We start from the raw sequence: 26,517 nt of genomic DNA, 5'->3' as shown, positions 1-26,517 counted from the left end.
TTTTCAGAAAAAATATTTAATGGATAGTAAATTAGCTCCCATCAGTCACAACATGAAAAACCTTGTCAGATCACATGAATATCATCAATCATCTCATTACAGTACAATGTTCTGCAGGGAAGCCTTGTGTCCTGGCATTCAAGTGGATGTTACTAAGACACATACCACCTACCAGGAGCACAGCAGCAGCTTCTCCTAGCAGGGCAATTTGTCAACGGACAAAGACAAGGGGTGTTGACCCAGCCTCTAAATTACCCAGATAGCAATCTACCAGAAAAAGCCCCGACTGCAAAGGCCCCACCGTGCAACCCACAGGACCCAAAGGATGTGCTGCCATCGTGCCAGAGCCAGACACCACAAGACATCCCCAGAGGTCCCATGGCCAAACATTAGGTCTCCCTCGTGCACATGTGGAACATATGTCCCACACTATATACAATAATAAATGGACTGATGGTGAACATGGCTGCTAATGATGTTGATGCTGCTTGCTGTATAAACAGCCATTTTCTTAACAAACATGTCAGGCATAAAAATGTAAAAAAAAGTTTAGTTTATATAACAGTTATACTAATGCACATTTGCTCAGCCAGACTGTGATATGTCCTGTCCTTTATCTCAAACCCACAAATAGAACCAATAATCCCACGCAAACAACAAAAAAAAGGTTCAGAAGTGTCTTCAGCACATTACTCATTCACACAGTTATCTCCCCAGTGAATGCTTCTTCTCGGGCTTAATCCACGACACTTTAGGAAATTTGTGTTGCCTGATGAGTTGAGGAATGGTCCCCCGGAAGCAGTGAATTGTCGATTCAGTCAGATGACGTGTCAAGGACTTCCTCTGACTCTCTCAGCTTTATAAAAGCCTGGCTTGGCCATGGTTCTTTGAGTCACTGCCAGGGTTATCTACCAAGTCAGCATTTAGCCAGCACTACCTTTTCATTATCATCGTCCCTGTGGCGTGGTGGACAGTCAGGAGATGTGAGCAGAGAGGGGCGTAAATTGTATTTTTCTGGATCCAGAGCCACAACAACAATAAGACAGACAGTTTTGTCCCGCTGTCACAGGCTGTCCGTCTTTCTGACTTTTTAAATTGATTGTTTTCAAGCCTGTGGAGAGTGTGAGGAGGAAGCAAAAGAGAAATCAAGGGGTAGCAATGCAAAAGCTGACTACTAGAGAAACAAGTTACAAGACAAGATACCTGGGGACAGATAGGTTTATCAGTCTTCCTTCTTTATCTGTCTTTCTTTGGTCTTTATTAGTTTTAAACTCTGTCTGCATAAATAGGTTGGTTCTATCACCAACCTGTAAAAAGACCAGACGGTAAAAGCATTAAAATGAAACATGAAGCTGGTCTAAATTCGTCAGCGGACATTGACATGCAAAGTCTTGGCCACAAGTTAGAGGAATGGGAGCTGAGTGGCCTGAAGCAGCTCTGCAGACTGCTAATGGTCAGCGTGTTGATTAGGTGGCGGGAGGCAGATAGAAATCTCATTACACTATTAAGTGATTCATGGCTTGGAGCTGCATGATTCCATGGTCCTGACAGAGGTTCATCTTGCTCAACGATGTCAAATGCGGACCTTGAGTTTGCAGTTGCTTAACCTGCTTTTGCACGTTATTATGCAGTGATCAGATCTAATGAAAGGACCCCATGCAGTCACATCTTCACCTCTTTAAAGCAGTTTGTTCAGTTTGAAGTGGTTTTATTCAGGATGTTGGGGCAGGACACAACTCAAAAACAAGTCATCCTAAACCGCAAACAAAGTCAACATCAGTGAATATATTTATATGATTTTACGGGGTTTTAAGATGTGATCTCATGGGGAAGCCAATGTAAACAAAACCTGCTGTAACGTCATAAGACTTTGACAAAAGAGGAAGAGACAAAACAATGTGGAAAACGGCTGGTGTGGTCAAGACAACCTGTCTATTCATCAGCGAAAGCTGGAGGTGAGATGTTAACTGTCAGTTTCAATATTTATCAACAGTAGTATGCTAACATTAGTCTCAACAACTAGGGGGCTTACAGCTGCTTGACACCAAAATCAGCTTCTTCATAATGTTGTTCCTCTCAATAGTTATTGTTAAACTACCGATATAATCATCCAGATTTTAAATCGTAAATATCAAATATATTTAATATTAATTTGAGTGGCTCTTATGTGTCTGTGAGAAATTTGGATGGTTCTGTAAACTCCTAACCGTACCAGATAATCTGGGCTACACCTTGGTACCAAGGAAGGGTCAGACACAACTCTCTTCTGATTATTGGAAGTAAATCTGTCCAAAATTCCTGTAGTCTGCTTTCAGCTTTAGTCAGCGCCCCCAACAATCCACCACCAGCTCCCCCCTAAAAAGTTTTTTGGCATTATGTGGCTCAAACGTGGCTGCATGACCTGTGATGTGCTTAATTTTTTGTCAGGCCACGCACTGCTTGGGGTTGCCTGTTAGGAATAGCATTTATTTTTGTGGGAGAGGACAGTCTATTTATTTATTTATTTTTTTGCTGAAAACTGTTTTGTGTTGCTACTGAAAACAGAGTTAATGAGTGCACTCTGGTCCAGATTAAACCATAATGTGCCATGAAATCAAAACTGCTGGCTAAAAGAAGCTGAAAAAACAAACTGTGATCTCAGAACTGGGTTTGTCACTATAACCACTTCTCTTTACAGTCATTTTCATTGGCCACTCAAACAGAAAACAGTGATTATGGTGCTTTGAAGTTTGATACTCTGTGGAAGCAGAGTTCAGTTTGAGGTGAGGCGACTGGATAAGATGAATTTCTGTCACAACTGGATTCATCAGGAGCATTCAGACAGCAGCTTATTCAGTGATGACATTTCATCCGTCAAACATGCCAGAAGCTTAAACTGGCCAAGCTCTTCACAGACTTGACTGGTACAATTTTTAATCTGACTTTGAAGCAAACTTTAAGAACAAAGAACACTTAATGATGAAACCCTTTTAAGAAATGCATTAAATTGTACATATTCAGTAATTTAATCATAAAAGATCATAAAAGAAATATATGTTTATTCAAACTGTTATAGTTTCTTATTTATTGATTCTGCGCCATGTTTGTGTTCAACGAGGAGTAAGTGCTTTTAAAATCAAACCGCTCAATAGTCTGACTACAATTCCCTTAATTCAAAAGCTTGTATAACATGTAAGAAGTAGAACAGTTGTTCGACTCCAAACTTAAATTAAGCAAAACTTTTTGTCATATTCAGCAGTGCTGAAACAGCACCACATATTCTGCTTGTTCTGACAAATCACTGAGGGTATACGATAAGAAGACAGCAACAATATGCAGTGTTTGGCTGCAAAACAGTATCTATGGACTCACTTGTGAGTCTAGCAAAGTTTAAAAGGTTAAAATGATTACAGTTCTAAAAGCCTGTAATAACATTTAGCCTAAACTGAGCAGGCATAAAAATAACCGAAATCAAGCATTAATGACCTCCAGTGGGATTTTATCTCGGGCAGGCTTCTCTCCTGCTGGCTGGGTGCCTGATCTCCCAGGCTAATAACAGTAATAGGCCAAGCAGCAATGGAAGCAGTGTAACTAGTAGCAGTCATAGTTGGAGACATAATAGTTATTATGGATGGCAAGAATAAGCAGAACATAGGATTTGCTCACAGTGTCGCGCAAAAATAAAGGAAACAAAGACACACTGAGAGCTGAAATCATAAGTGGGAAAAACAGATAAGCAGCATGTTTTTGTTTATCTTTCGTTTCACTCCATCTTTGCCAGAAAACAAACACATCAAATAACCTAAGAACCTGCAATTCCTAAACGAAACTTTCCTTCCTCTTTATTTGCTGTGGGAGCAATGAACAGCACAAAGATGAAACAACCTAAAATGTGTAGAAAACGGATAGCAATAACATGGTCAGTGTAGGAGAGCTGTTGATTCAACTGTTTTTATTTTCAAGGCTGTGGTTTTTAGTAATATTGAATTGTACTGTGTAATCCAAACCCTAGCCCTAACACACGTTTTTAATATTTTCACAACAAAATTTTGGTCTACTGGCTAGACTAATTAACAGAAACACTTTTGTGTTTAATTCAATCCAGTTAACAGTACCACAAATCCTGCTGAAATACCACCTTTCCGACTACAAAAAGGCACGATCAACCAAAGAACTTATAAATGATAGTGGGAAGCATATAATGCTTCAGAGACTTTGACCCTTTGAACCTTACATTATACCTGAAGTAAATAGTGAGGGAACAAAATCAGGCATAACACATCTGCAGGCATTAGGCTAAAGCCTATACGGGCAGTCTTTTGGATTAAAAGCAGACAGGAGATTGCCTTATGACTGAGCCTCGCATAAAGTGAATTAGAAAAATCCGCATGAGAAGAGAAAGACAGCAGATGATTTTTTTTTCAAGATCACTGAAGGTTACAAAGGACTCAATTTGAGCTATAATCCAAGGTCGTAGGAGGGAACATAGCCGTGACCTTTCAACTGCAAACAAATAATAAGTACTTTAAAAAGAAGCTTACAGATATCTGAACATTTTCAGCTATTACCATTTTGGCCAGTCAAAACATGTGCTTTCAACAGATAAATAACATACTAGACTTGAAGCACAAGATGAAGCATTGACTTTGTTTTTCATTTATTTGCCTAGATCAGAGTCACACTGACATTAAAAAGCATTGATGGTGCTACTTTAAAGATCTGCTAACATTGACTTGAGCAGTGGTAAACAACTATGAAAGCCATGTGAATGGAGTACAACACGGCCAAATGGGCGTGAATGAGTGCAATCACAAAATCGATAACTATGGTATGGAGGAGAGTTGTGACAAAAGGTAAAAGCAGCCAGCTTGAAGAGCAGATGACTTTCCAGCACCATGGACAGCGCACATAAAACCAAGGTCCTCACAAGGTTTCCTCCTAAATCAATCTTCAGTGTACACAGATCAGACATGCTCTTTTATCACCTCATTTACTAATAGGCTTTCTTTATGCTCAGTGGCTTTGAACATAGTGCTGAGGGATCTGTTTTTTATTCTCAGTTTATAGCTTCACAGAGACAACCACCTTCCACACACACATACACCTCTCTGGTTACCAGCTGCTTTGAAGGTGTCTAGTTACATACAAGCTTCCTAGAAGTAGTACCGTTTACACTCCAGTGCTGCTGTAACACATGCACACTGCAAATGACCAAAGCTGCGTCCAGCCAACAAAATGAATAAATCGATGCTTCTTAGTTGCAAGAGGTCAAATTTACACACTGGGGCCAAACACATAATTAACACGAGCCATGAGCTTATTACACACAAGAGATATAGGTTTAGAGGACAAGGCCACTGCAAATAGTTCCCTTGAGTAATATTCGTTCCACAGTGTTGCTGGGAGCTGCTGATTTATAGTTGCAATTGAAAGGATGAATGTGTCATCTGTAAAGGCTGCGTGTGCAAGTTTGGGGAGTAGGAAAAAAAAAAAAAGAAAAACGTACCTTCACTGCTTCAGCATGGGTGACTTTGTCAAAGACTTTGTCGTTGACTTTCATGATCTGGTCACCGATCCGGAGACCTTCTTTCTCAGCCAGGCTCCCCGGCTCCACCAGAGACACGTAGATGCCGACGCCGTGCTCCGAGCCGCCGCGGATGCTGAAGCCCAGGCCCTCGTTGCTCTTGTGCCGCTTCATGGTGACCTGCCGCAGCTCTCCCGGCGGCTCGTGGATAAAGTTCCTCCCCAACAGAGGCACCAGAGGAGCTGTCCCATCGCTGCTGGTGCTGAAGCTGTCCGGCGAGCCCCGCAACGCCACCTGAAACTCTGGTGGGTTGCTTGGCGAGTAATGCCCCGGGGGAGTCGGGCTGGCGCTCGGGAGGTCGCCTGGCGGCGGTTCGGCGTTGCCGTTGCTCGCAACTAGATCCGATTTTAAGTAAAGGCCCTCCGAAGTGTACTGCTCGAAAAGAAGCTGATCAGAGCGGGGGATGACCAGGCGCAGCATGGGCAGAAGTTGCCGCTTGCTCGGCGCGTTGAGGATAACGTTGAGGGTCTGGACCAGGTCGTACACGTTGCGTTTGGAGTGGTACACGTTGAGGCAGTGGATGAACTGCTCCCGCTCGAAGTCGTTAAGCAGGAGGTTGAGCGCGTTGTGCAGCTTCCTCACGTTGGCGGATAGAGTCCGCGCGCTGGAGGCCACGGAGTTTGCCGAGGAGCTGAGCGACATGCGCTCCAGGTCGGTGCTGCTCATCCTGGCGGTGTGACCGGGACACGGCGCCACACTGCTGCGGGTTAGAGAACAAGCATTGCGGGCTTGTGGCTACGGATCTGACCGGCCCTTGGCATCACGAAAACTGTAAGACTTGCACTGCGGATATACACATGGTGTCCCGCTCTGACAGGTGAACCACTGTGGCTATACTTGTTTGGTTGATAGAGACACGAAAGAAGTTCAACAGGATATTAAGTCCAACTAATTCAAGGCAGGTGATATGAACTTCTTAGCATTAATATATTCTGCAAACTTCACATGCGACACGGTGCGTCAGGACAGGACACGCAACAGCCTCGTGGAAAACTCGTCTCGCTCCGTCACAGGGCTTAGTAACGAGCCACGTAAGGCTCTCAGCCTGCGTGTCATCAGCCGCCGTCTTATTTTCCAGGAGGTCAGGTGGCTGCCGAGCTGCCGCTTCTCTGGTGTCCGCCTCACCGCCAACAGCTCCACTCCAGGGCTGAATAAACAATACCACAAATGAAAATTAGGCTACCCGCATTTGCTGCGTTTGCACAAACCAGCAAAAGAAGCGAACTATTTCCAAGAAGCCGAAAAGAAAAGAAACAATAAGAAGAAAAAAAAGTTATTTTTGTTCTTCTGCTCGGCGCCCAGAGGAGTTCGTAATATTCCGCTCCTGTGTCGGTTTTCACTTCCAAACGATGTTAGAAATATATATCCACCTGTGTGACACGAAACAAGCGACGTGTGTTGGTCGTGGGTTTATTATCCGCTCGGTTGCAGTGTGGCGGAGTGCGTCCTCTTTCCAGACGTTACTACAGCGACTGAGTGGAGAGTGGCGGCTCTCTCCACTCTGGCCGTCCTCAGGCAGGAAATGACGCAGCCTCGTGCAGCCAGTGCGTTGTTTATAATAAACAACACGCGCTCGTGGCACAACCGTTACCAATAAGTGAGTAAACGAGAGCCATGTTCTGTCAAAGCAAACGATGAGGAAAGAACACATAGTTCCTTTTCAAAATGTCTCAACAACAAGTTTTTGGCTGGTTCTTCTGCCAGCTTTCTCCGTTAATAATGCGCTTCAAGTTTGTTTTGAATTTCCCCAATATTACTAGGCCCATTCAGGGAAAAAGAATGCATCGTCTCTAGAACGTTACATGTAAAAAGAAAACAGACAATTGATGCAAACACACAAAAAATAGATGTGAACTTGCAATATTATAATATTATTACTTTTAATTAATTACAAAAATTAAATAAAAAAAAAAACACAAGTCACGTGACTATTAGCTTAGCTCGGCTTAGATGCGTAGTATCAATAAAGTACCCGGATACTGAAGCAACTAAATGGGACTCATTAATTTTGTTACCTGTGCATTCCCTGCTGTGTCAAAAGACAAACAGCTTTCAGTGGGCTTTTACCTATATTTGTTACAACGTGTGGCAGGGAAAGGAAAGGCATGTGAGGCAGCAGTGACGGGACACAAAAGAACTATAATGAAAAAGCAGAGGCGGTTCTAGCTTGTTTAATGTCCTGGGTGAACATCACCCTACGTAAGGGAGCAATAAACATAATAACAAGTTAACATAGTTATACTATCCATCCTATGCCATTGTTAAATACAGTATCTCACAAAAGTCAGTACACCCCCCACATTTTTGTAAATATTTTATTATATCTTTTCACGGGACAGCACTGAAGATATGACACTGTGATACAATGTAGTCAGTGTACAGCTCATATCACAGTGTAAATTTGCTGTCTCCTCAAAATAACTCCACACACACATTAATGTCTAAATCGCTGGCAACAAAAGTGAGTGAAGCCCTAAGTGAGAATGTCCAAATTGTGCCCAATTAGCCATTTTCCCTCCCCGGTCTCATACTGGTCACTGGAAGTTTAAAACGGCATCTCTTGGCAAAGAACTCTGGAGGATCTGAAAAAAAAGAATTGTTGCTCTACATAAGGATGGCCTAGGCTATAAGAAGACTGCCAACACCCTGAAACTGAGCTGCAGCACAGTGGCTAAGAACAGGACAGGTTCCACTCAGAACAGGCCTCACCACGGTTGACCAAAGAAGTTGAGTGCACGAGCTCAGAGTCATATCCAGAGGTTTTTCTTTTGAATATTTTGAACATATGAGTGCTGCCAGCATTGCTACAGAGGTTGAGGGGGTGGGGGGTCAGCCTGTCAGTGCTCAGACCATACGCCGCAGACTGCATCAAATTGGTCTGCATGGCTGTCGTCCCAGAAAGAAGCTTCTTCAAAGGACGATGCACAATAAAGCCCGCAAACAGTTTGTTGAAGACAAGCAGACTAAGGACATGGATTACTGGAACCATGTCCTGTGGTCTGATGAGACCAAGATAAACTTATTTGGTTCAGATGGTGTCAAGCGTGTGTGGAGGCAACCAGGTGAGGAGTACAAAGACAAGTGTGTCTTGCCTACAGTCAAGCATGTGGTGGGAGTGTCATGGTTTGGGGCTGCATGAGTGCCGCCAGCACTGGGGAGCTACTGTTCAATGAGGGAACCATGAATGCCAACATGTACTGTGACATACTGAAGCAGAGCATGATCCCCTCCCTTCGGAAACTGGGCCGCAGGGTAGTATTCCAAACACACCTCCAAGACGACCTCGGCCTTGCTAAAGAAACTGAGGGCAAAGGTGATGGACTGGCCAGGCATGTTGAGCATCTGTGGGGCATCCTCAAAGGAGCGCAGGGTCTCTAACATCCACCAGCTCCACGATGTTGTCATGGAGGTGTGGAAGAGGATTCCAGTGGCAAGCTGTGAAGCTCTAGTGAACTCCATGACCATGGAGTTAAGGCAGTGCTGGAAAATAATGGTGGCCACACAAAATACTGACAGTTTGGGCACAATTTGGACATTTTCACTTAGGGGTGTACTCACTTTTGTTGCCAGCAGTTTAGACATTAATGGCTGTGTGTTGAGTTATTTTGAGGAGACAGCACATTTACACTGTTATACAAACTGTATACTGACTGCTTTATATTGTATCAAAGTGTCATATCTTCAGTGTTGTCCTGTGAAAAGATATATTAAAATATTTACAAAAATGTAATGGGCGTAATGACTTTTGTGAGATACTGAACATAATATAATCTTACTCAAATAGCTTAAAGCAGCATACCTTTATCTTTTGCACATTTTTTTTTATTTTTTTTTAACTGGGCACCTGATGGCTTTGACCTCTTCTTCTCCATGGTGTTAATGTGTCAGTGAAGAATGACAACATTACCCATCAGTCAAGAGTCAAGGCTAAACCAATTCACCTTGACAGTGTCAACACTGCTTATGCATTAACTTAATAGTTTAACACAAAACAGAATTCTGTCTGTGAAATGATGGGCCTATATTAACAGAATCATTAATGAATTCATTTGTTGTTTATTGGACAGCATCTCTGTCAATTCAGTGGTTGCCTTTTATGTATTTCTGTTTCTTTAAACATAATCCAGACAAAGTACTGTCAATGCAAGTTTACTTATGTTCTACATTTGTTTTCCTTATTTGTGATATGCATGACAATATTTGACAGATGTCTATTTTCTGTACATAAAATCCTCCAGCACCGGTTCGAATCCATGGGCCGGCTGGGCCTTTCTGTGTGGAGTTTGCATGTTCTCCCTGTGTCTGCGTGGGTTCTCTCCGGGTATTCCGGCTTCCTCCCACCATCCAAAGACATGCTCATTAGGTTAATTGGTGATTCTAAATTGGCCATAGGTGTGAGTGTGAGTGTGAATGGTTGTCTGTCTCTCTGTGTTAGCCCTGCGATGGACTGGCGACCTGTCCAGGGTGTACCCCCGCCTCTCGCCCGATGACAGCTGGGATAGGCTCCAGCAGACCCCCGCGACCCTTAACAGGACTAAGTAGGTATAGAAGATGAATGAATGAATGAATGAAAATCCTCCAGTCCCATTTCACCATTCCCGCACCTAATTATTGAAGGCTTCATTGCTTCCTGGATCCCTGTGTTCAAATCTGCAAATCAGTCAGAGGTGCTATGGCATGACTAACAATTACAGTCTTTCAGATAACAAAAGGAACTATGGTGATAAGCAGGGAATATCAAAAGAAAGAGTCCAACAAATGAAGTAACCCAAAGGAGAAATGAAGACATGGCAGGATACAAAAAGAACAAAAGGCCAAGGCAGACAAAAGCCAAGAGCCGCAACTAGAGAAGACAAGCAGGGAATACCAAGCAAACACAGACGAACTGATGAGAGAAACAGGGAGAGGCAGGACTATATAAACACACGAGAGGCAATTGAGAAACAAGACACAGGTGAAACCAATGTGGGGAGAAACATATAGACAAAAGACAAGACAGCTGAGTGTAATCACAAGGATGGGAAAACACAGAGAAAGGAAGTCGAACTCACTTAAAAGCAAAGAGGTTGTCCAGACTGGACAATAAAAGGTACCAAACTCAACTTTTAACTAAAAGGTTACAAACTCAATACCACGCCAAAATTGACCGAAAACAATGAAATAAATTAAACAAAACCAGAATGTTTATATATTCATGATGTGCTCTGGTATATGCACCTTTCACCACTACTGTTTATTTATTCAGTTCCTTATCAGAATTAGCCTGCGGTATATACAACTATTCAAAGTTTTTGACTTTTTCCCCCTTATTTTACCCTTGCAACTCTATAGGATAGGAAACCTGTCTCCACATTCTTTGGTATTGAACCTTTTAGTCCGACATTCTGAATTCCTACTCAGTCTCTGCTTTATACTATTCATAGATTTTTTTATTTTTTGGGGTGCCTTACTTGATTTAACGTTAAATTGCCTGCTATAAGCACAGTCAGGAGATGGTAATGGTAAATGGCCTTGCTTTTATATAGCGCTTTTCTACCTATTGGTACTCAAAGCGCTTTACAGTCACAGAAGCATCTACTCACACAAGCACGCACGCATTCACACGCACTGGGAGCGTGGCACTGGTTGCTGAGCAACTGGGGGTTCAGTGTCTTGCTCAAGGACACTTCGGCATGTGGCACATTCCGGGGACTGAACCGCTACCACCTACAGCACCTGGTAGTTCCAGGCAGTCTCCTATCGAAGTACTAACCAGGCCCGACCCTGCTTAGCTTCCGAGATCAGACGAGATCGGGCGTGTTCAGGTACCACCCTACATTTCACTACTGCTTTTCTTGTACATTAAGCATGACAAATAAAACTTTTAACCTATATGTGGATACATGCTCAGAGACATAATTTTTTTTCTCTCAAAAATTCAGTTAAATGATACTTTACACATACAAATAGGTAGCCTACAACATAAAAATAACAACATTCTCCTGATTATGTTTCATACGCTGACAGTTTTATAAAGCATACCCAAGACTATTTTAGATCTTGATTTTTAAAAATGAATGGTTTGAATTATCATTATTATCTGTGAATACTGACAAATCCCTTCCAAAATATCAAATCGAGTCAGCAAGAAGGCCAAGTTTCACTGTCGCTTTTTGTAAAAGTGCATGATTACAATACCACATGATGTCAATTTATAATGTGTCTCTTGAGTTTTCCCGGAAAATTTCTAGACATTGATCTTTGTCTACATGTCTCTCTCTACATTGCAGAGTTTAACTAGCTGATGGAATCCCTGATCCATGAGTCCTCAAGCTGTAGCTAAAAGGAGCCAAATGGACTTGAACTCAGCTCCCAGAGTGCTCAATCATAAGCACAAAACTGTGACGATATCCGCCGCAAATGAAGCCTTGTGCTGTGAGGCCACTGTGTTGACAAATGGAACTGTGCAGGTTTAGGCAGCATTTCCGAGCCTGTGAGCCTCCTTTAAAATCCGAAGCTGACGCAAGTATCCCTCGTCTTTATTAACCAGTAACTGAAGCGGTTGTGAGTTTGACCAGGCCAAGCTGAACACGGTCTGTTGCCAGAAAAAGAACTGTTGTGTCATTTTAATTTAAAAATTACGACACAAGTGTGCGAGGTGATAACCAACGTTAAATCAGTTAGCGAGGTTGAAAATGGACCAACGGACATGGAAAATGGACCAACGGACATGGAAAATGAAAACTGACTTAGAAAATGAAAATGGGCTTTGGAAAATGAATCAATAAGATAGAGAATGCACTGAACATCAGAGGAGCAAATGAGGTTAGAACAGAGCTGACTGAAATCACAGATGAAGTCAGCACCCCGCTTTCTCAAAGTGACACAGCAGAACTGTCATCAAGCGGCAATCCAGGCAACCGAGATAAAAGCATGAGTATCTGATGGCTCATGCATGGTTTCAGAAGAGGAGGTTATCAGTTAATGACTTCCTCCACAAAGTCAATCTCCCTCCTCAAAATAAGCTCTTTGGGATGATGATGATGGCTCATCGCAGTTTAGGGTGAAATTGTTTAATAATAGGACTGCAATTATTTTCATCACAGATTAATCAGAAAATAATTTTTCAGATTACGGGATTAAACATGGATGCTTGTTTAATAGAAATAATCTTAAAAAAAATCACTGATAGAAAACACAGAACAGCAGCCCACACATGGTGGGAAGCTAATTATTAGTTCAGCAAATTAGGTCATCAACACATTTTTGAAGCACCAATGAATAAAGGCTCCCGGGATTTGTTAGACTCAGAGTAAAAATGAGTGTAACAGTGACGAATCTCAAGTAAACACTAATTAACGTTTCTATCCAAGAAGTATAACTGAACTATTCAAGGTCCCCTGCCCTGTCTGCATATCCCTTGTCTTAGTCTCAATAAAGGGAAATCTTGATGGCCAAAGGTTTTAGGAATGGCACAAATATAAATTTTCACAATGGTTACCTGCAAGGAAACGCGTGCCGTTACTGTTGCTTTGCAAAAAAAGGGCTTCACAGGTTGTAGTTGCTAGTAACTAGGGCTGCAGCTATCGATTCTTTTTGTAATCGATTAATCTAGCACTTTATCGATCGATTAATCGATTAATCGGATATTTTTTTTACATTTTTAAACAACCAAAACAAATGATGCATAACGAAAATTATGTGGCTGTAAAATGATCAAGCATTTGCCTTTTATTTCTCAAAAAAACAGAGAACTCCAACTCCAACATTTGGCTCCAAAACTAAGCCCATGTATTGCAATTTACCCATTAAAAGTGCCAGTGCCAACAATTACATAACAATACAGTTAAGCGAACTTACTGTAAAACAAAAAGCAATTTAATTTATTAATATGCACAACAAGTTTCATGCTGTAATCTAGCCCTGACATCAAAGTAAATATCCGTTTTATGTAGATTTCTACACCTGCAGCATTTACCATTAGGCTACTAACAAATAATACATAATTTCTGGGGTGAGCCTATTTGCTATGGTAACCTAGCAACCTGTGTGTTTGTTTGTGAACGCGTGCTTCTGTGCGTGAGGAAGAGTGAGAGAGATGAGGGTGTAGAGAATTTAGTAACGTCAATGATTCTGATAAGCTCAGGCTGGTCGCGTTCGCCTCGCGGCCGCTCAATTTGTGACCCGCTGCGTAAATCCTTCGGCCGGCCCGGTCGTCCCGATTGCCACTCCGCCCCTGAAGCTATATCATATCTAGTCAAACCGCATCATGACATCGCTACATACAGTATGCGATTAAAATCAGCGAACATTAATGTATAGGTTTAGGTTACGTTACCTTGTTTCAGCGACGCTTGGTGAAACAGCATGTGGATGTTTTCTGTTTAGATGCTGGATCATTTGAGCTTGTACTGCTGTGATACGCCAGGTCTACTTTGCAGTATTTACACTGCACTTTGTTCTCTTCCTTTTTTAGAATGTAGTGATCCCAAACTTTAGACATTTTTTGCCGTTTATGGGCATCTTTACTCTCCGCCATCGCGCCAACTAAATTCAAAATGTATCACGCGCTAGTGGTGTGGTGCTTCCAAAACAACGGTCCGTGTGGAACAATCAGATCCCTCCGCGTATAGTGCACATGGCTCATGGTAGCACTCACCGTTTCTCCTCCAGATGAGCCTTTTTCCGGATGCCAATCATCCGGATGCCAATCGTCATAGGAATTTAACGAGGCTTCGAGGCAGAGTTTTTGCCTCGAGCAATTTTTGTAATCGAGTTAATCGAGTAACTCGACGAATCGTTTCAGCCCTACTAGTAACATTGCACCTAAATCAACCATTTATTAGATCATCAAGAACTTCCAAGGAGAGAGGTTCAGTTGTCGTGAAGAAGGCTTCAGGGTGCCCAGGATCGTCTCCTGAAGTTGATTCAGCTGCTGGATTGGGCACCGCCAGCGTAGAGTTTGCTCAGAAATGGCAGCATACAGGTGTGAGTGCATCTGCAGTGAGTCAAAGACTTTTGGAGGATGGCCTGGTATCAAGAAGGGCAGCAAAGATGCCACTTCTCTCCAGGAAAACCATCAAGAACAGATGCAAAAGGTATAGGGATTGGACTGCTGAGGATTGCGGTATTCATTTTCCCCAAAGAATCCACTTTCCAATTGGCATCCGGAAAAAGGCTCATCTGGAGGAGAAACGGTGAGTGCTACCATGAGCCATGTGTGTGCCAACAGTAAAGCATCCTGAGACCATTTGTGTGGGTGGTTGCTTTTCAGCCAAGGGAGTGGGCTCACTCACAATTTTGCCTAAAAACACAGCCATGAATAAAGAATGATACCAAAACATCCTCTGAGTACATTTTCTCCCAACCATCCAAGAACAGTTTGGTGACAAACACTGCCTTTTCCAGCGGGATGAAACACCTTCCCATAAGACAAAAGTGAACTAACTGGCTCAAGGAACAAAACATCCAAATTTTGGGTCCATTGCCAGGATACTCCCCAGACCTTAATCTCATTGATAACTTGTGGTCAGTCCTCAGGAGGTGGGTGCACAATCGAAAACCCACCAACTCTGACAAACTGCAAGCATTCATTATGCAACAACTGGCTGCCATCAGTCAGGATGTGGCCCAGAATTTGATTGACAGCATGCAGAGGCGAATTGCAGAAGTTGTGAAAAAGAGGGATCAATACTACAAATACTGACTCTCTGCATAAACTTAATGTAATTGTCAATAAAAGCCTTTGACAAAAAGATCTAATAACACTGAAGCGGAAAACTTACCCGTGTCATTCTCAAAACTTGGCCGCAGCTGCACAGTGAGATTTTGTGTACTTCAAACACCAGGTACATAAACACATGCTATTTTAAGTTTGGTGCTGAAGAACTTGACCGACCTTCACAAAGCCCTGATCTTGCCCGGTATCAGCTGCAAACCTCAGCGAGAAAATCCTTGCAGCCAGGTTCAAAAATCATGTAGAAAGTATTCCCAGAAGAGTAAAGGCTTTTACAGCAACACATTAATAGTACGGATGCATTGTTTGAAGGCACGTGTGTTTTAACACCGAAACCATGGAAGGGTCCCTGTAGAGAAGAAAAGTAAGGAACACAAAATGTAAAAGGATAAAGTGCCGTTACTCATCTGACCTGTTGAGAGTGACTCATATTTACAGGAACAACACCAAAGAGCATGTTCTATTCAGTGTAGTGACAGTGGGTGCTGTATTAGCCTAATTGAATAACTCATCCCAACCATAATTTGTGGCCTGATGAGTCCGAAGAGCAAATCCGAACAACAGCAATTAACTAAATTATTTGAGTATGACAGGAGTTGGTTGTGAAAGCCGGCCAAGTCAGGCATAAATCATCGGCATGGATGCAAAATGTCTTTGGTCAATAATGCAGTATAGCTGAGATGACAGGCTGCAGCTTACGTTTGCTGCAGCTGGCTTTCACTGTGCAATAACGACAGTGAGCTTGTAAAGCAGCAATTTTAGGGATTGAGGAAAAACTGCAACAGTGCTAATTAGTTCAACTTCTACAGCCTTTGATGTTATTAAAATCCACCTACCACTTTTACACCAGATGACTGCAGTATATTCAGTACATAAAGGGTCACACCCAGTAAATATTTTCTCTTTCCTGCAATAGTACAGTGTCAATCAAATGCAACATACCCGGATTTATTGTACACAAACAGCCCCAAAGTACAGCAGAGGTCACTTTAAAAGCTATTTTTAACAGTGGTAATATTAAACCAATGTGATTAAATCAATGGATTATCTCCAGCAAATAAAGGATGGTGATCAGTCATCTCAGTTTAGGGTAACATTGTTTGATATTACACTTTACTGTACACCACAATTATTTTCATTAAAGATTAATCAGAAAATGATCTGTTCAGATTAATCATCAGATTAATGTGAACACAGAAAAGCAGCCTGCACATATGGGAAGCTGATTATTAGCTCAGCAAATTAGGTCATCGACAAATGTTTAGGAGAAGCAACGAATAAACACTAAGTATCTGTTGTCTGGGAACGAGTGAAACTGCAACCATGTGCAAATTTTTGTGGAGTTTTCAAATTCAGTTCCGTTCAGTTTTTCTGTTTTGGTTCACTCTTACCACTCTCGTGGTGTAGTTTTTAGCAACAGTCAAAAAGCTCTAAACCCCAAACTGTAACAATCTGCTCAGCCCAAACAAACAAAAGTATTTTTGGCATCATGAAGCGGAGGCCATATGAAAAAAGAAGACACAGAACCCCTCGGAGTCTGGACACCGGTAGAGGTGGAGCAGAGTTACCAGATGGCTGATGGAGACCTTTGTTGCAGACTAGGATAACTGGGAGATGTGGATCAGGAGTGTTGCATAATAGAGGTCAAAAGCAAACAAAGGACTAAAGCACAGGAACTCCAGACTGACTGACTCAAAGAAGACAAGTGAAACTGAGGAAGAATGTTTGCCTAAGCTTGATTTAGTAGCTAAAAAAGAGCTAATATTTGAGTGGCCAATCACCACATCGCCACAAACACAACTTAAAATGAATAGTAATGTCTCTGTGTTACTAGTGGATATGTAAACAGGCCACTCTTTTGATAAGTTTCGTGTATTAAAAGTTGGTGACATGTTTTCCATTCACAACTTGTTTCTGCTGCCACCAAGTGGCAAAAAGAGTTCAGATATTGGAGGTTTCCATAGCTCAATAGATTTGTGTTTGTCTGTGCGGCCAAGCAGGAGGTCAGTGAGTGTGTGGTTAAAGTTGATTGATGACGGTAATTAGAGGAGCTCTGCAGTGGGAAACACTGTTAAGCCAAAGTTGGACAGAGACACACACTGCACAACAAGCAGAACTGTGTAAAAACACACGGATCTCGCTGTGTGGGACAGAAAGTGAATGAAGAAGACAGCGAGCTGGACAGAAAAACTGACAGACAAAGGGACAGTCAATGAACACAATGAGTTCTGCCCGAACACCCACAGAGCTAATAATTTTCGGTTTTATTGCACTTTCAATTTCCTGGGCTCACTTCAAGCCGAACGCCCGGCACTGCAATCCCCAAGCGCAGACGAAGACAGATTCTCTCGTGGTGGCAGAACTATTATTGTGCTAATGAAGAGATGACCGCTGTGAACCGACCCACTGCATTGCATCTGATGTGCGCATGGGACAGTGTGTGTGTACGTCAGACAGAAAGAAATGCAGCTGGTTGCTCCCTGTAGCTTAGCCATAGGATCGGAGCACTTTGCCCAGAAAGCAATTTCCCAAAATAAAAGACAGCTCCCTACTCACAATTAAATTTCACGGTTAAGTGTACTCACTTTGTAAGCTTAACAAGGCTTTAATATTTAATAGGCTTATCCACTTATGTCTTAACGCTTAAATGAGTCACAGGTTTTCACTAAAGATGAATGCAGGTAGCTTTTTAAACAAAGGTCTGATATATCTATATCTATACTCCAAGTCCAGGTGTTGACATTACAGACACTCTATGATCATTACTGATTCTTTAAAACCTTCAAAGAATCAGCAGGAAATAAACCAGAAACTATTCAGAACTGTGGACGTGTTTCCAACAGGGACTCACACATTTACAGCCACCCATACTGGCACTGAATAAAAATATATTACCACAGTTCAATCAGCACTATACACCTTTTTTAATCTAATTACATTATTCAAATTACATACAAGAAACTTGTAAAAATGGGGTCCTCACCCGTCTTTGTGTGTAAGGCAACGCATAGCCGCCACAGAGCAGACAGACTGCAGAGAAGTGCAGTTTGAAAGCACTCTCAGTGCTGCGCCATAATGAGTCGTGCTACATTGAGCCTTTCCCACTGATTAACTTTAAAACACGACTCTGACTGCTCGCCTGAGAGGAGGCTTAATTTAGTTTCACGCTGGAGACTCAGAGCTGCATTGTGATATCTGACTAATACATTTGCATTTTATGTGCGAATCATGTGACTGTTAGCACAAAGGAGATCCGGCTGTGGTTGAAGTAGCTCTAATTTTAAAGGGTCTTTGCCCTTTCAGACTAAATTTTAAAATACGATATAGTTAAAGTTACACAGAAATAGTGATATGTTCCACTGATAAATACACCAAAACTACAGCCATAGTAGCCGATCTGTGTCCAAGCAGCAATCTTGAAGTCAACAAGGACGTGCCAAAAACTGTAGGTCACTTGGAGCTGCAAAATTGTCTTAGACCTCCATGTTAAAATACCCAAAAGAAACAAAGTTTACTAGCCTTGAAGCCAGACTAATGTCCTCAACCCACAAGTTGGTCTGGAGTCACTCTGTTGGGAAGTTATTATGCTCCGGCAAAGATCTGCTGGGGCGATCACATCGGTGGGCTTAATGTGTAGATAGAAGATAGAAGTAACAGTAACTTAGTCATACACGTCACCTGAGCACTGTTGAGTTGAATTTATTTACAACAAAATGGCTCCAAATTGACTAGGACTATCAAGCTGCACGCCCCATAATGAAATCCAAATGGAGTGTTACCAGACCCATATTCTACAACTGAGTTCCACTCCAAAGTTTTTACAGCCCTGATACAAAAAACTGTTTTAGTTTGTATAGCTAATTTTTTCCATTCCTGTCAACTCTACGAGGGTTGCTTTGAGTGACAAGTGAGTCCCACTCAGCTCCACCTCTTTGCCCATTCTTGAACTGGTCAGGAGTTACTCAGAGTCATGAACTACCAAGATGGAGACAACCAGTTCCACCCACATTGCATTTCAAAACCACACTTCCATCATGTGACGTCAGCATATGTCCATCTTTATGTATGGCATTGGTCGCTTTCAGCTACAACCATAACATACTCAAAGTGACAAAGAAACATACTGATGTTTAGCAAGTAAAATGTTTACCATCTTAGTTTAGCATGTTCAATTGACTGCATTGCTACGCAGCACAGAAAGCAAAGTTAGCAAAATATTATTCTTCTTACCTGCCCAGGGACTGCAGATGGAAATTAGCTCCTAGCTATAATCTGGTACAAGCCATCTTTTTACTTCGCGTAATTAATGAACCTTGTACATGGTCCCTGTCTTAAATAAACCAATAAAATGAAATAAAATAAAATAAGTGTAACCGAGGCTGATCGATATTAGATTTACATTCATCTGGTCATAAAGATAAATGATGGCACTCCATAAAATGTGAGGGTATCCATATCATTACAGTTCAGAGTGGGGATGAATGTCTGGACAAAATGTATTGGCCATCTATTTAATAGTTGTTGGATGTTTCATTATGGATCAGAGTAGTTAAATGACTCAATTACTGTATATTACAGAGGTATGGGCTAAAAACTCATTTCCTTCAGTGCAGATAATGTACACGAGTTGAAGTACCACTATTAAAATCATACTTTTTAAAATACCTTCCTTTGACAAATACTAAACCATGTTAATTCAAAAGAAGATGAAAATCAGGAACAATCTGATCACCAAAGATGAGTACGCAATTGAACTGATAATGTCCCAAAAAGAACCTGAAGATCAAAATACAGCTTTATCCAACCGAAGAATTCAGTGACATCTTTGACAGTCCCAACAGAAACTCAACACAGTGTAAGCCCGTGAAGCTGTGACTGCTGCAGTGCGGCTGTAAAATAGAAGACAGCGTGTGCTGGTTTTTATTGTGCCCGCTCAATTTCGCCGCGGCATTCGAGAAAAGGCCATCAATACAGCGGCCCCGCAATGACACGTCTGAAAACACACCATGTGGACAGGTGTTGATTAAATTTTCTCAGTTCTTAAATTTCTACAAACGGATCTGGAAGATCAAGAAAGAAATGACTTCCTTTGCTTTCCAGTTCCACTGTGCTATGTGAGTGGCTCCCCTGTGGAGAAGCATTCACGGTGCTAAAAGAGTAACCTTCAAAAAGTGTGAAAAGAACATAGTGTGAGCTAAAAAATTTGGTTTTTATTCAGTCTTTTCTATTTTTTTTAACAAGGTGGGTTTCAGTATGAAATTGATCTGCAACCCACCTACAAAGGAAATCTTTTTAGATACCAGAGAGGAGAATAAAGTGAATGTGGGCAACACATTGGGCAACTATTCTTTTTCAATATACTTTCTTTCATATACCTAATTAGTTTGTATTATAATTTTGTAGGAATTAAAAAGGTCAGGGGCAGCGTGAAAGATACACAATGTTTATGAAAATCGTATCCCCCAGTCTAATTAGAAGCAGATGTTAAACATAATCACTGAGGACATAAAGATGTCTAAAGCCGCTCGTTTCTGTCATGATGTTAAAACGTCAAGACTGCGTTAGTACCCTCCATACTTGGCAACCCAGTCCTGATCCATCTCACGCTACAAAAACACATCGACCCCCGTCTAAAAATAACCCTGTTGTGTTTGTTTGGGATTGATTGTTTGATCCGACATCGGATCGCTGCTGCACAAAAGGCAGCTCTGGATGGACGGATGACACACTTGCAGATAATTTACACAAACAAGCCGAAGCACGCGGGCGCACCGTGCAGGCCCGTCGTTCAGCTCGCTGCAAGTGACTGGTCATCCGTCAGAATGTGCTGCAAAACCTCCAGATCGCTCTTGGTCTCCGTGCGCGTTGATGCTGCCTCTCCAAACAGAAACCTGGCAGGGCGAGCTCTGCACCACCACGCATGACCAGAAATAACCTGCAGTCTGCATTTCAAAGCTGGAGTCTCAGTTTTGATCAGATATTCTAGTTCAAGTTTGACAATTCGCTGTCCTTTCTTTTATTAATGGATGGATACAATAAATATTAAGAAACTAGTTAAACTGATTCCACAGAAATATGTGGTGCATTCTTGTGGAGGTAGGTGCAGTGTAATTAATGTCACCTGAAAATGATTACACTGATATTTTGCTTCGTTTGCTTACACTTTTTTTGCTGTATATTCATTACAGCAATATACTATTGATATAACTGACTGCTGGTCTGGGTCCTGCTACCGTATTTATATTTGCATATTGTATATGTGCAATGTTTCTATTAAACAAATGCAAAATAAGACAATAAGGCCTTGGGATTTCTTAAGTCTGATGCAGTGGCTTTGATTTTGGCCAGTAAACGTTGGGTATCTGGCCCCAGCCAAACCTCATCTTTTGTAGTTATTTATCTGCCATAAACCAAAAGCTCGTCCCTGTAGCATCAAATTGTCTTATTCCTCTTCATTGCCTAGCGTCAAAGCTGTCAAAAATCACTTAACTATACATGTCTGCTGTGTAAAGTACTTTACTCTGGAAAATGAAGTCAGTCAGAGAGCAATTTGTAAATTATGAAATGTGGATGTTTGGCGAGGCGGTAGTAGGAAGCCGTCATTCAATTCTACCAACTTCATTCGCCAACAAAAATAGCAGAATATGCAGAGTACACTCAGGCAAAGGCTGCGTCGAAACAACAGCAAGCACTGAACGCTGCGTTTAAAGGAGGAAAACGTTTCCTCGAGATGGCGTCAAGCAAAAACTATTCCAGAGAGAAATTAGACCAGTGCATTTCTGTAGTAGAGAACACAGGTTTTCTGGAGCCAAGGTAAGAGCTACCATCTCCTCACTACATTAGCTTTGATAGCCTTATTTATTGGACTTAATACAGTTCCATGGTGCATACATGATCTAGGGGAATATAAACTTTACTGGGACGTCCCTGCTTGTGTTTATACCTTAAAGCAAGGAATGTGCTGTGATGTGCCACATTCAGTACATGTAAATCCCATGTGCGAGAAAATAGCTACTTGTCCATCTCCAAAGCCAGGTATATACAAAGCCACCACTCGGCCATTTGACAAAACAATTACAACAATTTAAAACCACATGACTGTCCAGAACACATGATGATAATCCAAACAGAGGCCACCAAAATGTAATCCAACAAAAGTAATCCAGACATCCAAACAGAAGTCAAAACGTGGCACCATGAAACACAAGGAAATAACTAGAAACTGCCAGGGAACAGGGGCAACAGATCACAGGGAATGAACACAGGCAAAACCTCCAGGGAAGAAGATGACAAACTGACAAAGGAAGAAGGGAGGACTGATTGGGGGAAACGGGGGAAACTAATGAGGGAAGAGCAAACAATCAGAAGAGGGTAAACACAAGGTAGCATGATGATTAAATACTCCAGCAGCAGCTAGGAAAACAAAATAATTGTGTCTAAGGCAAAATGTCTATAGACCCTTTTATGGCCTATGTTACAGCGGTTAGCTGGAGGTAGAGATGTGATTAACAGCGTTCTGGAGGGAGCCGGACCTTGAGGATCTGTTCCTTTCAAAGAGCCATTCAAAAGACTGGCTCATTTTGATATTTATTTATTTATTTATTTTTAAGACGCCAGCCTGGGAGCGACTCATTTAACCTTTAAATAACCACTGCAGGGTAAGATCTGGATCAGAATCATTCAAGCTTAGACACTTCACCAATACATATTGTCTTGGTGGGATATCTGAGTCTATCTATATCTAAAATATATATTCTAGATAAACAGATGTTTTATTTATCGCGAGAAATTGAGTAAACACCTTTGCGCTTCCCGGGAATCGAACCCGGATACACTACCATGCTCACCACTATTCCAGCTCCGTCACCAACATCGTCTCAAGCAAATGGGATCAGCTGTGTGCAGCTGTGTAAAGCACAGCGAAAACACCCCGAGTCAAAACGATCGGTGATCAAATATGCGACAATAAATATTGTCTTTTGTAGGTTTGGTTACTCCTCATGCCCAGCTAATCACAAATTAGCGCTTTAGATGATCTTATGTATGCGTTCACAAAATAACATTTTGCTAGCTCCAACCATTAGCTAACGTTAGAAATAATACGCTAGTTGCTACATCGAAAGTATTTCAATGCTAAACATAATACAGCTAACAGTGTTGTGCTATTTCAATAGCGTCGTAGCCATTAGTGCAATAGCCTCCGTTGGCATATTCATTAATCTATATAACTGTCGCATATATGTAGTTACATTTATGGTTGACAAATACCAATATGTAGGTTACTTACCTAGCCATGCTAGTGCAGTTGGCTGTCAGGAGGACGTAGTTGCTGGTTCTGTTCACAATAACCCAACCTGATGTTTGGTTCCCAGCCATGCCGCTAGCTAGGCAGACCTTTGGCTAGCACAACACAAAACTCATCTGTTAAAACTTTTTAAGTTAAGTCTTGTTCATGACCATTCATAACATAGTTGTAGGCATCTAAAGCTTGATATGTCCTCATTTTCGCTTCAGTGTACACGTTTGGTTTCTCTAGCAAGTGTAAATTTAACGGCCGCTACATTTACACTTGGTAATCCTGTCTGGTTGTGTTATTGAGTAGGGGTCGGCCAATCTGGTCCCGTCAATTAATGTAAACTTTTTCAAGAAACATTCGCGGTCCCGGAGAGTGAATGGCTATACATATTCAGATAAAAACAAATAATAATAGGCCCTACTAATAAAATAAATAAATAAATAACCGAATTTTCTTCTAACTTTGTCGAAAAGAAGCCTACACAGGGTGCTAGTCGTCAGACTGTTTTGCCTATAGCTAAGCCCCGCCCACTAAAAAACGCCGCCATGTTTACCAGCCAATACCAAATAAAGACTCCACTGTAGATTTCATGTTTCACAATACAACCATTTCCATAATAAGTTAGAAGAAAGCAACAGCCTGTTTTCCAAAGGATTCAACCAAGAGAGGAAATGAAATATTTTTTAATCATCACAAAACTTATACAAGACTGTACAGTGTATACAGCACCCTGTTCTAGGTCTAACTGGCAAGTTCCTTTGCCGATCTTTGTGAACCTGAATTTAATATAAGGTCACCAGAGATGCTCTCATCTCTTTCTCTTCCCTTCCTTTATCCCGCCTGCCTTTCTTTTAATTTTTCATCTGAGAGACCACAGAGTTGGGGCTGACATTTTTGCTGATAGACGACGGCTCACAGCACAGCCTAGATGCCGAGGTCTCTGGCAGATCAGACGGGTTCAGCTCTGAGTGATCAGGAGTCGCAATGCTGTATGAGTCTGCACCAACCATGGATCATCCTACTCTGAGGTGGAAGAGAAGGGAGACCCGAAGAGGAGAAAACTTTTTAGAGAGCAGAGAACCATACACCAACTCTCATTTTATCAGAAGGAAAAAGACACTATACAGTTCTGACAAAGATGGCAGGTGGACTCCTGAGCAGGCTTAACCCATGGTGTTTTCTAATTAAAAAAAAAATAATAAATGTATGACTGAACCACCCTGGACACCCAACTTGTACGTCGCTGCATCAAGGTGACAAGTTTGTGTTTTGTTCCTCTTTATGGGGAGAGACAGGGTAACTGTGTCACAGTGTCTTCAAACAGGAACGCTGACTGATTTCAGCTCTTATTGCCCCAGGATAAGGATTACAGTCCTCACAAGGACTCTTCTTTCAGTTAATTCCTTGGCACATAGCACTGTATAATCAGAGAATTGAACACCTCTTTTATCATATTCCACACAGATTTCCAAAAATATGACAGAGGAGTGATGACTATGGCCAGCGCAATATCTCCCCAACCACCAGTTAAATGACCACATATGGTCGGGGCAGTAAAGTCACAGAATGGCAATGATGATAGATTCTTGATTACTATAATCCCCGCACATTCTGGAAATCTCTGTCAAATGTAGCATGAAGGTAACGGTGGACCAAATGCAGAGGACAGAAGGAAACAAAGGAACTTTAGTGAGAACTTACTGAAACGGAAAATAAAAGGTGCTGCAGTGACATAGCAGGAAGACCAATAAAAGGTGCAATCCATAAATGCTAATCCAACACAAGAGGCAAAGTACTCCAAAGGAGTTAAAGAACACATGAAGCAAGGAAGCACAGGGAATAGCTGGAAAGCACAACAGGTGTATCCAGGCTAAGTGAACCGACTAACTGAGAAGGGACGAGGGGAAAGACAGGACTATATATACACAGACACAAGGTAATGAAAAGTGAAACCGGTCAGGAAGGAGCAAGTGAAGCACAGACATGGTGGAGAGTTGACAAGTCACAGATGAGGATCATGAGGCAGGAGCCAAACAATCACAAAAGCGAGAGAACCACAGTGGAAGTAAAACCACCAGAAGATCTTTTCAAAATAAAACAGGAAGCGAGGTAAAAAGGATAACGAAAGGACCAAACTAAATGGACTGAAACCTATCAAAACCCGATGACATGACATCTCTTTTTGAAGTGGCTCTCAAATTGTCGAATCATAGAGTTACTGCAAGGTGGCCCGACATGAAGACATGAAGAAAAACTAACAGGGATGAATTAACAAGCGTTTGCTGCTGCTATCATTCTGACCTGCATTTCAGTTCAATTCACCCCAGATCCTCTTTGTTAGTTTTGCCCTGCATTGTAATGATTGTGTGTCTGTATGCATCTGTGTGTATTGCATTCTGAAGAGGGAAGGGCTGTCAGAACAAGTTAAAGGCAGCTTGATTCTCTATGTATACACCGTGGATAATGTGCAAAACACCAGATTGTTGAGGAAACACTCACTAAAGCAGTCTGAATACACTGTGGAGAAAGTGAAGCAATTATAAAAGTTTTTCAACCTGGTTTGTTGGCAAAAAGCTTAATGCCTGAGTGAAAATCCCTCCAAATTCCCCCTCAGGCAGCATTTAGTTTCAAAAAAAGTTCTTCTTCATTTTCGTTTGGGAAGAAGACTGGGCATTAAACTGGGGGCTAAGTCTCAGAGCCAAACCACAGTCTACTACAGCACTTCCAATCCACACAGTCTCCCTCAAGTCAACAACACCTGAGAAACACCTAAATCTAATTATACACTGAAGAATTAAAAGGCGTTGGATTATACTCGGAGCCTACTGTCTGTAGCAGTAAAACCCTCCCTGGTAACTGCGGGAAACTCTAAAAGGATCAATGCAAAGTGATTTTGTGTTGGTGTATGGATGCAAAGAGTCCTTGGCTTGTATTGACGACTTG

At 41.8% G+C, this 26,517-nt stretch overlaps 1 protein-coding gene across 1 annotated transcript in view; it reads right to left on the bottom strand.

Moving 5' to 3' along the window:
* whrna (whirlin a) overlaps window positions 1-7,004 on the bottom strand; it is a 138,183-nt gene extending 131,179 nt beyond the window's left edge. Inside the window, exon 1 of the mRNA XM_084572807.1 lies at window positions 5,486-7,004. Within this exon, the coding sequence (XP_084428933.1) occupies window positions 5,486-6,229 (744 nt within the window). The 5' untranslated portion in view covers window positions 6,230-7,004. The remainder of the gene's footprint in view (window positions 1-5,485) is intronic.
* Between the last annotated feature and the right edge of the window lie 19,513 nt (window positions 7,005-26,517).

The sequence above is a fragment of the Chelon labrosus genome, assembly GCF_963514085.1.
Source record: "Chelon labrosus genome assembly, chromosome: 22".
In the NCBI taxonomy this organism is placed as follows: Eukaryota; Metazoa; Chordata; class Actinopteri; order Mugiliformes; family Mugilidae; genus Chelon; species Chelon labrosus.
Note: the sequence above shows the minus strand (reverse complement) of the source record. Positions and strands in the feature narration are given on the sequence as shown.